Below are 16,353 nucleotides of genomic sequence, written 5' to 3'. Positions count from 1 at the left end.
AAAACTCAAAAAATCTCTCCTACCTGACCCTTGAACACCAACTAATAAACTAAAAGAGTAATTTTACCTGAGACAGATTAGATCTCCTAATTCCGACGGCAAACTTCGCAGTTTGTTGTTTGAGAGGTCCAAATGCTGCAGGTTATGAAGCTTGCCAATGTCAGCAGGGATACGTGACAAGCAGTTGTTGTTCAGATAGAGGACAGTCAAATGTTGAAGTTTCCATAGTTCAGGGCTCAAATTTCGAATAGTTCCTGAAAGATGGAAGAAAACATAGGAATTTTGATTCACTCTCTTGGAACAAATTTTCTGGCTAGTACTAGAATCACTACATGGCACATCAAAACCACATGAAGAGAATCAAAGGAAGACATTTGCTGCCAAAAAAATCATGTAAGTTGAATGCCACTCAAGCCCATAACCATCCAGTGAATAATGATGGCTTAGAGGTGTAGTTGGTACACCTGATGAGTGATGTGTGGAGACCCACCGTCAAATCCCATAAAAATTAAACAAATTCTGAGCGTGGAATTCCTAGAGTGAATATTTTTAAGATCCCATAGTTATGATAGCACATGCTCTTAGTCACATTTTCAGGTAGTGCAACGAACTTTTTTGTTCAATTACCCTTTGAATAGAAATATTATCAATTATTTTTAACTTGAAAATTTAGCACCTTGATTCCAAATATATTACCGTTGGGCTTGTGCATTCCCATGGCCCATAGAGCTGCTGTGGCGGGATTAATTCTAAATTAATTCTGGTAGGGCCACTCATGCCATATAGATGGAAGAGTATGAGAGAGAAGAAAGGTAGTCCATGGGATGGTGTCTGGTAATAAACACTGCTGGAATGGAAAATGGGAAACCCTACCAACTGTCTCCTCCCTGAAAAAATGGAGTACAATCAAACAAGCCTCGGAAAATCATCGAACAGGACCTGTCCGCAAAGGGGAGTAGTTGTTCAAAGCAAAGAGGTCGGCAAGGTCCTTGGGCTCGTCAACATGCGAAATCCTTGCAGAGACTAATCATCAGCCGCAGCAATCAAGAAAGAAGAAAACTCAATGGAGAATACAAAGGCAAAAATAAACCTGGGGATGATGTCAGGACTATGATGAGGGTGGGGAAGCTAGAAAATATCAAAAGGGAAATAAAGAAAGGGATATTAGTATTAGGATTATGTGAAGTGAGGTGGAAGGATGGTGGGGACTATTGGAGTGATAGGAGTAGGGTTATACTTAGCAGTGTGGATTAATTTGAACAAGGTGTAGTAGCCTCAGTATTAATGGGAAGATGGGTAAGCACGTGGTAGGTATAGACCAGGTAAGCAATAGGAGTCTGGTGGTAGAAATTGAGGTGTGACCCACCAACCTTATGGTGGTTCAAGTTTACATACCCACTAGCAATCATAAGGAGGAAGAAGTAGATGAGGTGTATAAACAGCTTGAGGAAATAATTAGGGAAACCCAGGTTAGGAAAAATCTAGCGGTGATGAGGTACTGGCATGCCTCAATCAGGGAAGGGAGAGATGGAAACGAAGTAGGAGAATTTGGATTAGGAATGCGGAATGACAGGGGAGAGAAAAAAGCAGAATTATTCAGGACAGGGTTCCCACTCTAACTAAATTATAAAATTCACGGTTTTTTCTAGGTTTTCACGCTATAAATGTCATCAAATTCACAGTTTGTAGAAAAGGCATTTTAGGCAGAAATATTGATCACGTAACAATCATCGGCTGAACGTTAACTAAAAATGTATCAAACGCAACAAATGCCTTGAATGCAAACACAGCAATGAAAGTGCTATCTCCACTGATGTCACCTATAGTTAACAAAATTCAGGTCCGTCTAAAGGGTGTGAGTGGGAAAATGGAAGGTGGCAGGGAAGTGAAGAAGTGCCTGATTTTTTGCCAGGGTTAATGTCTTCCAATCGCAGGCTTTAGGTCAATGTGCTGTCATGGCACAAGGACCAATTAATATTTGCGCTCCGAATACATGTGCACAGATAAATGCGTGCAGACAGTATCTGCACGTGACTCGGCCTTGAAACGTGATTGATATATCGACTTTTCTTTCAATCCGTCTATCGTAGTTCTACAATCAAGTTTGAGAGATTTCTAAGGTTTTATGACGAAATTCACGGCTATTTCCAGGTTTTTTCATGGTAGACGGAATTCACGGCTCATTCATGGTTTTAAGGTTTTCACGGTTAAGTGGGAACCCTGCAGGAGAAACACGTTATTCACTACAAACATGTGGTTCAGCCATCATGTAGGTGAAGGTACACACAAAAAGTCCAAGGGAAATAGGGAGATATCAGATAAGACTACGTCATGGTAAGACAGAGGTCCAGAAGTAGTGTAAAAAAAAACTCGCCCAGCTCCCTAGCAGAGGATGTAGATTCAGATTACAACCTAGTGCTCATGAAATGCAACTTACGATTCAAAAGACTTATGGAAAGTCAGAAATGTGAGAAAATGAAATGTAGAACATCTGAGGGGGACTATTAGGAGAGAATATCAGCAACTAGTGCAAAATAGTATCCAGGAGATTGAAAATATACAGACTGTACAGGAAGGGTGGGATAATATTTAAACTGGAATATCTACCCGGCTGAGAAATCAATTGGCTATGCTAACAGTAGAAAGATACAGAAGCCGTGGAAAATGGTGGCAATGGTAAAGGAAATGGAAGAGAGAATAAAGTGGATACATAGCCGTGCACACACGGCATGGTCTGGATTCTCACAAAACTGCGCTTCAGCAGTCTACATAAACACATCAACGAGTCTCGAGGACCAAGGAATATGAGGGCCATTTCAGTGGGACCCTATCTTTCGTTCCTTGATGGAAAAGGACCAGATGGCCACAACGCTTAGCTTTCACATTTATACAAGTCTTCGCAGAAAACTGGGAAGTGGAAAAATATCATGGTGGGAGAGATGGAAGTTTTCTTAGCGGTTACAATTTTGATGGGAAAAGTCAGGAAAGATTCAATCAAGGAATATTGGAGCACTGATGAATTTATCAATACACCCATTTCTAGTAATTTGCTCAGCAGGAATAGATTTGAACAAATTTGGAATTCTTCATTTGCCGCAGTTTGGAAATGGAGTTTTGGTATTTTCTACAGTACCAGTCAGAGGGAAATTTGAAAAACACTCCCATCTCCCGCAATATCACTATTATTACATAATCATAAGGAAATATTTACGGGATAAGTGCAACGTTTAACACACATGAATTGTACTGCTCATGCAAGATGATAAATCCACCTCCAGAACTTCGATTTACTTTCTCTCATAAATTGGCCGAACCATCAAAGTATATTTTCTTACAATTAACCCTTTCTTACCCTTTTCATGAGAGATAGTGAACCTAAAATAAATAAAATATCTGCCACAATTTCACCACAAATAATGCCACTGGGTGTTGAAATTCATTTTAATTTAGCGACACTAGGAGACTGGTTTGTTCCCATGCATGACTGATAAAAGCAAATGAGAAACACATGGCGTTAGTGAGTTAGTTGGCATAGTGGTAAAGCTTCGAGCTTTCAACTGTAGGATAACAAGCATGGTTATTCAAACCTTTCTTACTGAATATATCCTTTCATAGACAGTTAGTGGCAATAAGATTTTTTATCCACTTCAATGCATATGAACCACTACCATCGAAATTTTCAAATGAAACAAAGCCACCCTTAAATAAAAACACCTACGACTGTTAAAAAAAGGTAATGCATTTTTTCAATATTTTGTCAAAAAAATGCCCCTAAGTCACAGTCCATCTCATATACCCATTACTAAGTTTTGCACATCAATGGTTCATACCTTATTTAAAGTCTTCGCTGAAAACCACTACATAATTATCAATATCATTCCATTATCTTACTTGGAAACTTTAACCCGGTAACGCCTGAATTAAAAAGTTTCTGCGATTTTTGTGGTAATCATGTTTTAATGCGAATGAAATTCTGAGTCATTCAGTGCAAATTTTATTCTTTTATCTCTAATAGTTACCGAGATACAGCCTGGTACCATATGGTACCGCTAGGCGTTTAAGGGGTCAAAAAATCGAAATTTGAAAATCTTTTCGGAAATCCCATTTTTAAGCCAAAAACGTTAAATATTTATTATTTTCCGGAATATACATTCATTTTCATCCAAAATTACGCTCAAATATCGATAATGTTCAATAAATTATTAAACATTATTGTATATAAAATAGAAGTTATGTATAATTGACGTAGAAATCAAGAATAACATGATTTTAGTGTTTCACTCAGTCGTTGCCGCACATGTAAATGAACAAAGCAGTCACTGCATTGCATTTCAAGCATTCTGTTCTTATTCTACTGGTTCAGTTTTCAGTAGCACACCGTCCCCGCTTGGGCTTGGAGTTTATTTGTTGGTTGTGCCCATCGAACCTATCAGGGGCATTGGAAAGAAGATAGGCCGCTGTCAGTTGAATGCAATCTTTGAAACATGAATCAATTACAAATCTATTTCTTTAGCCAAGTACCCCATTCCAGTCGGACTTCTGGTAAATTGAGCACGTCCTTGATATTTTAGGGGATCCTTGTATCCAGCTGTGATTATACTACTGGCCATCAGAACTCAAGCTGAGTTATGATTTTTCACGATTTCCGCATCAGCATCCATGCGTTAGGCGTCATTGCATCCAGAATCCAAGTAAAAATGGGCCACGAACATTTTGTCGACCCCCACACTATCTTTCCCAATTCCTTTTTCGTAGGCTTTCACATTCCTGAGTTTTACGAAGTAGCTATCTGAGCTATTGATGCACCACACTTTCTACCCAAACCTAATTAGCCTCCCCCGCATGAATTGCTAACAGCCACGTCTTCCAAAAGAGAACATTATCGACTCATTGAAACTCAAGGACTGCTTTTCTCTGAAATATCCGCTGAATCTTCCTTAAGCCATGCCCATAAAAGGGCGCATTTTCCATATCTTATCCCATAGCGGTGTGATAACCGCAATGAATAAACGTACGAAGTTGTAGAAATCTATTACGTCTCATTGTGCAATAAACAAGATTATTTCTGGCGTTTAGTGCTGCCTCACAATAGTGCCTTTTACTGGGAGTCGTTTTATGCCAACTTATAAAAAGAATTGCAACAAATATTTTCAGTACCTCATGTGTTATATTTGGGTCATAACAGTTGCAGAATTGTACACACCTATTCGACTCTAACACTTAGTGTGTAAGGACATTTTCGTCAAAGAACAGCTCAAATATTCTAGCTGGGGATGCTTCATGAAACAGTGAGTTGGTAATCAGAATTACGAGAAATCCTTTTGTGCTTTACGATCTCTTGATCATCAAAAACGCGTCCTTCCTCCCTATTTTTATACCTTTTGGGTACTTTACGGCTCTGTCCAGTTTCACTACACTTTTGAAAATTCTCAGACATTTCTTGAGATAAACTCAGCTGACTGTCCACCTTTTCGAACAACAACTTCAAATTCGAGCAAAATTGGTGTCCACTCGTTATTCCATTTTCCTCGGTCAGAAGGAAGGTATTCATCCTCTCTTTGCAGTAGCACATGCTATATTACAAGCAGTATGTGTAAGTTATTTCGGTTTTATTAGCACATGAAAGTGTGAAAAGTATCGGAGTGTGATTGAGATACGTTAGACAAAAATTAGGATTACGCTGCTCTTGTCGAAGTGATGCCTGTTGCGTGGTCGTTTCTCGCCGCCAGCCGTCATTGAATTTTCCCCTTAGCAAGCCCCCTTATTCACCATCATACCCCCTTCCTAATTGAGTGCACGGATACTCTTCTTATTCATGTTTTTTTAAAATAGGATTCAGGTATGCAATTATGCCTCCCACTCCTTAAGCCCTCGTGAGGATACGAGATTCTGAAAAAATGCGGACAATTTAGGGCCTTATGTACTTGGATGATGTCCTTATAACAAAAAAATTAATTTATGTACACATTTCATATGCGTTATAACATTTAAATAACGCAAAATTTATAATATAAATGATGAAAAATAAATAATAGGGTAGTTTCCTTCATCAAAGAAAACGAAAGGCATTTATTGCGATTCGTTACCCACCATTACTGAATTCATTATGCACAAATTATTTGGTTTTTGAAATACCGGTTTAGACGAATGGCTATGGTCCATTTTTATCCTCATTTGAAAAGGGCCAGATTGGCGCCCATGCAATGCCACTCCACGTGATGTCACAGGGACCTAGTTTCTATACGAGAGGATAGGAGTTATATATCGTCTGAGGTTACCAATGCATGCATGAGGCGCAGAGCTCAGGGAAACATGTCTTAATAATCACTTATTTAAACTGACTAAGGTCGGAAAGTTTTCTTCATTTGATAAGGTATTAATAATCCTTATTTAAGCCAAGCGCTACCAGCCAGCAGGGTACTCAGCTACCCGCTAGCAGCCTGCGTCGTATCAGCGCTCAACTCGCCTCAAGGTCACCTCACAGGGCGGCAGCAGGAACCAGAAATACGCCACACGGAAAGATTTCCCGGCATTCATACTCACGCGTCGCGTTTTCGTGCGCTTGAAAATTTTCACTTTTCATTTAATCGCGAAAAATAGATATCGTCATTTAAAAATCTAAAAGCGTGAAATACGTACTCCAGGAGTAATAATCTTTCGATTTAGGCAATAAAAAAATTATAGGAAACCACCCTATAGTAAAATAAATAACTGTTAAAAAACGAAAACAACAGAAATATTCGTATTTACGCTTTCCGCCAAAACATGGTAGTGCAAGCGCCTAGCGGTACCATATGGTACCACTAAAATGTTTAGCACCATAACATCCCAAATATTAGGCTCACATACAAAAACCATGCTTAATATGAAATGTACATGTTATAACAATCATAATTACATAAAAACATCGTCGTATTATGAGTACATAAGACGCAAGTAAAGAAAATCGAAATGCTTGCACTAAAAATTCTGTATTTTCAAACGGCTCTAAAAACGTTAATTTCAGCTTTAAAAAAGCAAACTTTTTGGGAAAAAATTAAATAAAAACATTCTTATTATGTTTAAGCTCTCAAAAACCCAAATAAATTAAAATAAGTGACAAAAAAGTTACGTTTAGCATTGCGCTACCGGCTGGTACCATATGGTACCGCTAGGCGTTAACGGGTTAAACTAGGCAAATCAATACTCTCCATTTAACACTTCACCTCAGAATATACTGAATTTTACATCATTAATTTATGTAAATCAACCTTGTTATTGCAAATAGTTTATTCTGCACTAATTCATTACGCAATGTCAAAAAAATATTTGATAAATTAATTTTCCTCCACACAGCACACAAGTTCCCTCATTAGAAATATAAAGCAGACTTAATACAAAAGATAATGAATATACTGAATGGCTAATACGATTTGAAGCAGATATTGTTTTACTGTATCTCCTAAGGATGATTTATTTTTCACGAAAGTTTCACAGATGCTTGAGCAGGTGCATTCAGGTGAGAAGTCCTGGTGCAGGTTTTTCATCCATCTTAAGAAGGCATAGTCATATAAAATTGACGTTGACACTGAGGCAATGCGTGGGTAATTGGCATTGCAATAACTAAACTCATAGATATTTCGGCAGCATCTGACATTTTTCATTTTTAATTCCCTGTACACCCCATTTCCTCGACAGCAAACTACGGCCAACAGGGAGCATCTGCTACACATTCGACTGTCAAGGTTCCTAATCAAACTAAATTTCACTGTTTTTTCCCCGGTTTTCACGTGTTTTTGGCAGAAATATTGATTGCGTAACAATCATCCGCTGCACGTGAACTAAAAATTCAACAAATGAGACAGATGCCATGAATGCAAATGCAGCAATGGAAGTGCCATCTCTCCTGACATCACATATCATTTGCAAAATTCAGCTCTTGCTAAAAGTTGTGAGTGAGAAAATGGAGGGACAGGTGCCAGGGAATTAAAGAAGTGACTGAATTTTCACCAGCATTAATGAACACATTGGTGAATAGTCTTAATGATCTTTTTGATAATAATAGCTTTGGTACAGGCCCAAGGTTGTTGTGTCATCATGGCACAGGGACCAACAATTGCGCATCGAATACACGTGAGCACATCAATGTGTGGACGGTGTCTCCCATGACAGACCTTCAAATACAATCAACATATCGATTTTCCTTCTGATCTGTCAATCGTAGTTCTAAAATCAAGCTTGAGAAATGCTTAAGGTTTCATGATGAAATTCATGGCTTTTTCCATGTTTTTTCATGGTAGACAAAATTCACAGCTTAAAAGTTTTCACTGTTGAGTGTGAGCCCTGCCTGTGTAACAATTCTCCATGACAATGCAAAAAAACAACGAGGAGTCATGTAATGGTGAACAGTGGTGTCCGGCCGTACTCATTATTGCTCCCAATTTTCTCCCCGAGTACTTATACATGATTATTGTTTGCAATTTGTGTTAATTTCATTTGAGAAGTAATGGTATGCATCATTGCTCCCAATTTTTCCAGCTGAGGTTTTACTCAGAGCAATTGTGTTTGTGATTAATGAGTAAATAGCATTCGCGAATTAAAGTTTTAAGTTTCACTTAAAGCAAATAATTTCAGTGAAAGTTCTTCTCAACACAACATTCCACCAATGAAAAATTTGAAATCTTGAACCTTGTATCTTAAATTTTTTTTCAAAAGTGGAAAATGATAATTAAAATCATGTACAACATATGTGAATTGAAATGAAATAGTTCAATTTCTCCTGGCAGCTTGATTTTTAATTTCTAAATTACAGCAACCAGGCTGGGTCACTGACAAACGAAAAGAACAAAACACTTCCCCTTCGGAGACATCGTAGAGCCATTCAAATTTCAAGGGCTGTGTCATTTTTTGAGCACATCTTTAAGGCAACCTAAGTTCTGAGTTTTCATGCATTCAATGCTTGGTTAGTATTATTTATTTCACAGTCTACATTATTATTATTATAATATAATATTGAAGTCACCTAATTGGAAATGGATTCCTAAACAATTTTTACACTTTGATTGGTTACCTTCAATCAACTTGTAAAGAAATCACGCATATGCTTGAAACGCTAGCAGGAGGGTAACCTCTGTATAACGCAGCACACTGAGTGAAAGCTCTGATATGTAATCCGCTCTCCTAATCGATTACGATCACAATTCCTTATTCTTCTATTTGTAAAAAACCTTACACCATGCATAACAACCTTCATAGCAAACTGGTAAATAACACATGTAAGTAATGATAGTAGGCCGCCATTGAGAAGACGATTGGCGAAAATATTATGTACAAACAGCGTATAATCCATTAGTAAATTGGAAAACAGTGGTATGACACGAATGGGATTCAATTGCTACCTATACTTACCCGATATTTCAAGTTCCGACCAATTTGATCTCTTTCCTGATGCTATATCATCCTGGTTCATAATAGAGTGAACCCTTCTGTTATGGTTTTCAGCCTTATCTTTGACGCTGTTCCTCGACATGGCCAAGGTGGTGCTTGCAAAGAATAACCAATACACCTTCTAAATATCATGTAAATCCCTGATAATATCCTGAAAATGATTTCAAGGTATTAATAAGAAGATTAAACCTGCGCAGACGATAAAAGCGTCAGCAAAAGTGCATCTTTCTTATTTCCTACAATTAAGCATAAAATGCAGAAAATATTTTTCAACCATCGGGTGTAGCATATTATTCACCCTCGATTGTAAAGCTGAAAACGGTAGACTCACAGATAAGCAGTTCGAAGGTGGCCAGATACTCCTTTATATTCCCGCACTAGTAGCCACAGACCATCCAGTACACAAAACTTCATTTTAAAATCTTCAATGTGAGAATTGTCATGATGCACAAGCTTCGGAATTCATAAAGCGTCTCTCTTGCACGTCATACCTTTTCACATCAATTTAAGACTCACGTTCTTTTAGTATTTGTTTCCTTCATCAGATCTCGTATAAGTTTCGTGACTTATTAACACCTGCTTAGCAATGCAAGAACAGCAATGTTCTCTAAATACAATAAAACATCCTCCATGAAGACATATTTACTAACGATCTCAGGCGGAAAATGCCATCTTACTTTAACTCATTCGCTCTTAAATGGGAACCAACTCATTTATCATGTATCAATTGAGGAAAAAACACAGCATACATGCAATATTGAACACAACTTGAATCGGAGGAAAACAGATTTCTTTGGCAAATTTTTCCACAACTTCATAACACTCGCTGGCTACGACCGTCAATTTTTCTCAATCTAGTGGCAAGTTCCAACGCTCACCGTCAGCACCGCCGCTAGTGTTAATCAGAGTCCTCTGTATGTCACACTTAGCACTATTCCATCACTCCATCCTTAGACCATTTAAGTAAGTAGACCTGCCGTTCGGGCGGAACGCTGTGGCCAACATCGCACGGCGGGGAAGTGAGTGGGATGAGGGATCGTGACGTCACGGTTGGGACTGCAGATGATATTCCGTATGCGCGCTTGAGATATTTTAACGCTCATACGCTGCAAAGTCGCTGAAAAGTGACGATATTGGGCACGCAAAATGATTATACACTTAATGAACATGTTTTTACGATGAACTAAGGCATTTTATAGCCTTGACTCTGCGCAAAAAGCTAAATAAATCAAGATGAAGCGAGAAGCGATCGTATTAAATACATTTATTAAGAATGTAATTTTAGTAAATTTGCATGGAGCAATATTCATGAAAATTGGCACACTTATGGGGAAAGGTCCTAAGTTTTTGTTAGTGTAAGCAATATTTTACAATTTTGACCTTTTGACCTCACAATGTGGGTCCAAACCACAAACTTGAATTTGCCTTATGGGGTTTAAATGTTTAAAAAGTCGAGATAGATAAAGTTTGAATTTCATTGATCAAGATGTCAATTCTTAGGTTTTTGGACCAGAGAAACCCGAAAATAACACTTTTATTTACGAAAATTCAACCGTTGACCCAGTAAGGCCACCTTCAAGGTCATAAGGGTGGCAAAAGGAATAGCATACCAACAAAGGTGTTTTTCATGGATTTCGATTCATGGATTTTATAGGGCACCCAAGTCATTGGTTCGATCAAGTCATGGATTCGATCCATGGATTTTATAGGGCACCCAAGTCATTGGTATTGTCCAAATACCCGTATTATTCACTAATCGACCTCCAAGGTTAATACGGAGGTCAAAGACCATAGAGGTAAAAGTCCGGCCATCGTGACACCCAGGTTTCGAACCATATGTTTTGAAGGGTGCCGAAGTCGATTTTTCAGTTAATAGATCCGTATTGTTGATTTTTTTGACCACCGAACTCTCAAAGGTCATAGAGTTAAATGTCTGGCCATCATGACAACCAACGTGTCAAACCATAGGTTTTGAAGGGTGCCCAAGTCGGTTACGCAGTTCATTCATCCGTACAACAATTTATTTTGAATTCCGAAAGTCGTAATGGGGGTCAAAGGTCATAGAGATTTTAGTCGACCGCTTTGACTTTCTGACCGCTTTTGATTCAGATATTTTAAACTTCATTCGCTACTTCGATTTCCAAAATTTTATCACCCTCAATAACTTCAATAGCATTTTAAAAAAAGGTGATTGATTGTTTTAAAACTCTAGCTAAATTTGAGGATTCTTTTTCAAAACTCTCTTCTACAACTCTAGGACATTAAGCCTGTTATAGAAAGTAGGAATTCATGGTGTGGTACAATTGAAAAATTCTATCTGCAGCTGACGAAAGAGGTAACTAGCGCGTTTTACAGTAACCAAGTGTTTTCTTATACAAGCGACTTCCGCAGTTTCACAAAATTCGTTCAGCATTTGAAGTCGTACAGTGTAATGTAGAAATAGAAATATATTTTAATGACAATATTTTTCACATCTGCGGGCAAAAAACAGCAGCTGTTTGAACGGCGTTACGTATCATGTGCGCTGCAAAACCGATTTGATAACTTGTGATGTACAGGCCTTGATGTACAGGATCTGAAGGAATGACTATGAAAAATAGCATTGAAAGACATCCTTCTGCTAATGTTAGTTTCTTTTCTTCGTCTCCATAAATTGTTTTTACTAAAAATGTCTGTATTTTGGAGGAAGATGCAGCAGTATTTAAATATATTTTATGCTCCTGCGTCTCCAAGTGCTTCGAAATATTATACTGCTGTGAAAAATAGAAAATTATTCGTTACATTTCACACATTTGACAGAGTAATCGCTTCTGGATTTTTTAATAAAATGAGATTCATTTCTTAGATGATCGTTGAATCCGCATCCTCTTTTCTTACGTATTGTGACAAGAGTATAAAAAATAAAATTATATCATAAATTGTTTAAAAAAATTTAATTGAAAACTCTGTAAGTACATACGTACAACATTACATGAAAATATTTAATAGTGCTATGCTAAGTGCTATGCTAATTTATAGAGCTAAAATGCTAATGAAGTTATTCAATATATTTAATATATTTGATTGTTATAAAGAAAATTTATATTTAAAATTATTTTAATCCAATCCTCTCTTTCTTTTTAATTATAAATATGTTAATAAGTATTATGTATTCCCAGATTTTCCGTAGCGTACGTAAATCGTAGGTGTCACTTGCAAAGTCGGCGCTAGACCTTTTTCCACCATCGCAAAATATAAATAACACGAGAGCTTTCTGCTAAGTAAAAAATTATGCATTCATGAAATAACTAAATTACTTACCTAAATAATATGAATGCTGATTTGTTGACATCACTTTTTAGTAGCGCTAGCGCGCATTTCAATTTGCTTCGCATAACGATGTTCCGAATTATGCTAGATCGCTAACGAGACAAGAAAAAAATCTGCGGAAGTTTACAAAGGGCTTTGTCTTCATTTTACTGCCACAATAATTTTTCGTCGCTGCCAATGCCGAAAAAGGCCACTGTTCATTAATTGTAAGTTCTTCAATCCAACCATGGCTGAGAGAATACTTCTCGTACATAACGCAATAAATATTAGTACTTTTAATTGAAAAATCGCGAAGAAAATGGTCAAAATACCCCAGTGATACAGTGAATCCCCATTCGTAGCCATGCGCTACGACGATGAGCGTCCCAACCGTGACGTCACGCCCCTTTAAAAGTGGGTGGGGAAGGAAGGGAGCGGAGGGGAATGTTGGCCACACGGCGAGACATGGGTAGGGGTGGGGAATGGCGGGTCTAGTTCTTATATGGTCTAAGACTCCATCCATAGAGCATCTCTAGATATAGACAGAGTCCTCTAGATTGCTCTATCAACACTACTCTCTCATCATGTCGAGTCGTCGCATAGGCTTCCACTATGGCAACCACGACGTCCGCCATTTTCAGTGTAAATACTCCGTTTTCCCATAAGGAGATGTGGTAAAATTTCTTCGTTTTTTTGGTAAGCGAAGAATGTTGGTAATTTTCGGATAGGTGATATTGATTTTCGAAACCTTCAGTAACATAAGTACAAATTTTCTAGGCATGACAACAATGGAAACGGCGAAAATAAAGGTAAAACCAGGGCAAATGCTAAACGTATTACGACCTGATCGAACCCTTGTTTTAATGGGTTGACACCCAATTGCGCTAAATAATCACTGAAAATACTATTAACGGAAACTCTTACCCTCAATTAAAAGGCTCTTTGCAAAATATGTACTGACACAAGCAATTCCGTCGCGAGTTTAATGACTGAAATCTGATAGTAGACGGCCTTTCAGCGGCGTAGTGCGGTGGGATAGGACCCCCCTGTCCCCCGGACAATATGAAAACACAGTTACTTTGATTAATTTAAAAAACAAAATATTGAGAAATGACGAGTTTACAAAAGATTTCTTTGACAAATAGTTTTTTCGATCATTAACCCGAACGAAATTCCTGGCTACGCCCCCCCCCCCCTTAGAAGCGAAAAGAAATTAAGCTCGTAACGAAAATTTTAAAGAAATTATTTTCGCATAAGACATGTAACAAATTTAAGTCATTCTCTTCATTGTATAGACCAATGAAACGCTGTCATAATTTACTTACAATTTTGGCTTCTTCATTCTTTGCAAAAATGTTACTACTTGAAAGACCACGACATGTCCTCCTTGCTTTGATCCTGGGTACCAATGGAGCAGCGAGGGGGGTTATGGGGGATAAATTCCTCCCCCAGAGATCAGAATTTTTTTTTATTTTAATCCATTTTACTTAATTGGATTAATATTACTAATAGAATAGTGTAAGGACTAATAAAATATCCCTCAGAAAGCCATAAAACTCACCATTTATCTTAAAATTCGCCAATTTACTAATCTCGCACCGACCGCATATCCTGGAGGGTATTCCGTTCCCCCACACACCCTGGTATTAGTTGCACCTAAACCCACACCCCCAGTCTTAAGTACTACCTGGGCCCCTGCAGGGTACTCACATGGATGGATGTGCTCAATACCAAATGCCAATGATAGAAACAGACAGAGGGCATATCTGTTCCAATGATACTAGTATCCAGCGGTATGGGGTCCTGATGGGGGGAATTCAGAGGTCTTCCTTGGAAAATTTTAGGGAACTGCATGCCCGAAAATGATTTTGACAATTTTCTCGCTCTTAAATAGTAGATAAAGTTAATAAAAAAATACTATGAAAATTGAGAAAATTAATAATTTATTATGGAGCTGATATCTCTTTAATGAATTTGTCCCAGAAACAGCACTGAAATCTAAAAAAAAGAAACTAAATACAATCTTTCCAAATAACCATTCCAAATAAGCACTTGCAGTTTTTTTTTTTACCTTCTGGACACCTAACTCACTTCATTTAATTTACAATGAGTATGCAGTAAAGAAAGCAACCAATGAACACAAAACTTTTTATAATTACAAAAAATATTGGTGCAAGTAACCTAAGTAATGAATATCTTTTTTTAATTACACCTTTAATATCCCCTCAAGATGGAGCAGGGCCCCCCTAAGCTTGGGTGACTCAGAGATTGCCAACCTGGCCAGTCCGCCCTTGTACCCAAATAGCAATGTAAGCCGGAATCAGGCTTGCAGCAACCTAGAAAAAACAAACTTGAATCACGGTTTAACAACTTGCTTATTATCATCCCTATGCAAGCCCTTCCACTGTTTACTGCATCACTAATTGAAAAAAAATTTAATAACTACAAGCCTAGGTGAACCACTGGGGTCTTTTCCTGGGAAATAAGTCCTTGGAATAGAGAACACATAGCAAAAGAAAACAATTCTAAAATGAACATCCATACAATTCCTTGAAAAGTGAAAGTAGAACAAAATCTAACAGGGGATCATGCCAGACCATTCTCAAAAAACCTAGTACGTACACTAAGACGCACTCTTGCAATTAAATCAACATAAAAAATTTGTGGGATACAATGAATGAACGCCTAATAACACAACATAGCTCCGTGAACAGTTAATTGTGATTAATAACAGCAGTAGGTAATACTTAACTAGACATATAAAATTAACTTCTACAATCTGAGTTGACACAAGGGTACTAACTTTCAAGTTCCAAGCAGACGCATTTGGTAAAAAATTTATTTATGACTGAAATAGAGATCATTTCTCCCATAATATCCCAATCCCAGATAATATATTCGTGATTATAAGCAATTCCCATCTCTGCTTAAGGTGAAATGAAGTGAAACATAAGATAAATAAAGAAGAACCAAAGTGCTCATATTAAGGCCAAAATGCCTAATATATACCGGGGCACTAATGTAGGAATAAAATTCAATCTATATATGACATGAACTATTTTGCTATTAATCCAAAAAAGATTACTGAAGTCTTTTATGACCAGGACACAACTCCTGTAATGGCATGCCCATGCATTTTGTAACAAAACACTCAAAAGTATATGATAAGATATGGAAATAAGTCTTCCTTCTTAGTTAGCTTCAAGTCAGCTAGATTGATGACTTTTGTCAACAGCAGGCTCCTCATTTAGTCCACTCTTGTCTCAATTCAATTCCGTGAAAGATTTACAACAGGACATCTCTGTTAGCCTAACTGAAATATGCCATGGAATAAAATACAATTTCCATACACTTAGGTATCAATATCCTTAAATTGGAGATTAATGTGAATGACATCCATATCTTAGTAGTCATTGTTTACATCCTCATCATATGCTTAGGATAATTAACATAATTATAGAATGATTTCCATACGTCTGCATAATAGTTACAAAAATTTAACATGCATGAATCACCTAAGTTTATTCATGAGTCCTTTGATGTGATCTCATGTGTTCTCTCTAAACAAGTGGACTAGTAGTAGTACTGTATGGGAATAAATGTGAAAAATGGCTCTTAATCTTGACAATATGTTAAGCA

The 16,353-nt window shown here is 37.5% G+C and overlaps 1 protein-coding gene across 1 annotated transcript in view; it reads right to left on the bottom strand.

Annotated features, from left to right (window-relative positions):
• LOC124171643 (CCR4-NOT transcription complex subunit 6) overlaps nt 1-10,336 on the bottom strand; it is a 328,368-nt gene extending 318,032 nt beyond the window's left edge. The window contains exons 1-4 of the mRNA XM_046550855.1: nt 10,104-10,336; nt 9,758-10,002; nt 9,388-9,577; nt 68-254 (exon numbers count right to left, since the gene is read on the bottom strand). Coding sequence (XP_046406811.1) covers nt 68-254; nt 9,388-9,508 — 308 coding nt within the window. The 5' untranslated portion in view covers nt 9,509-9,577; nt 9,758-10,002; nt 10,104-10,336. The remainder of the gene's footprint in view (nt 1-67; nt 255-9,387; nt 9,578-9,757; nt 10,003-10,103) is intronic.
• Between the last annotated feature and the right edge of the window lie 6,017 nt (nt 10,337-16,353).

The sequence above is a fragment of the Ischnura elegans genome, chromosome X (genome assembly GCF_921293095.1).
Source record: "Ischnura elegans chromosome X, ioIscEleg1.1, whole genome shotgun sequence".
NCBI classification, from domain to species: domain Eukaryota; kingdom Metazoa; phylum Arthropoda; class Insecta; order Odonata; family Coenagrionidae; genus Ischnura; species Ischnura elegans.
Note: the sequence above shows the minus strand (reverse complement) of the source record. Positions and strands in the feature narration are given on the sequence as shown.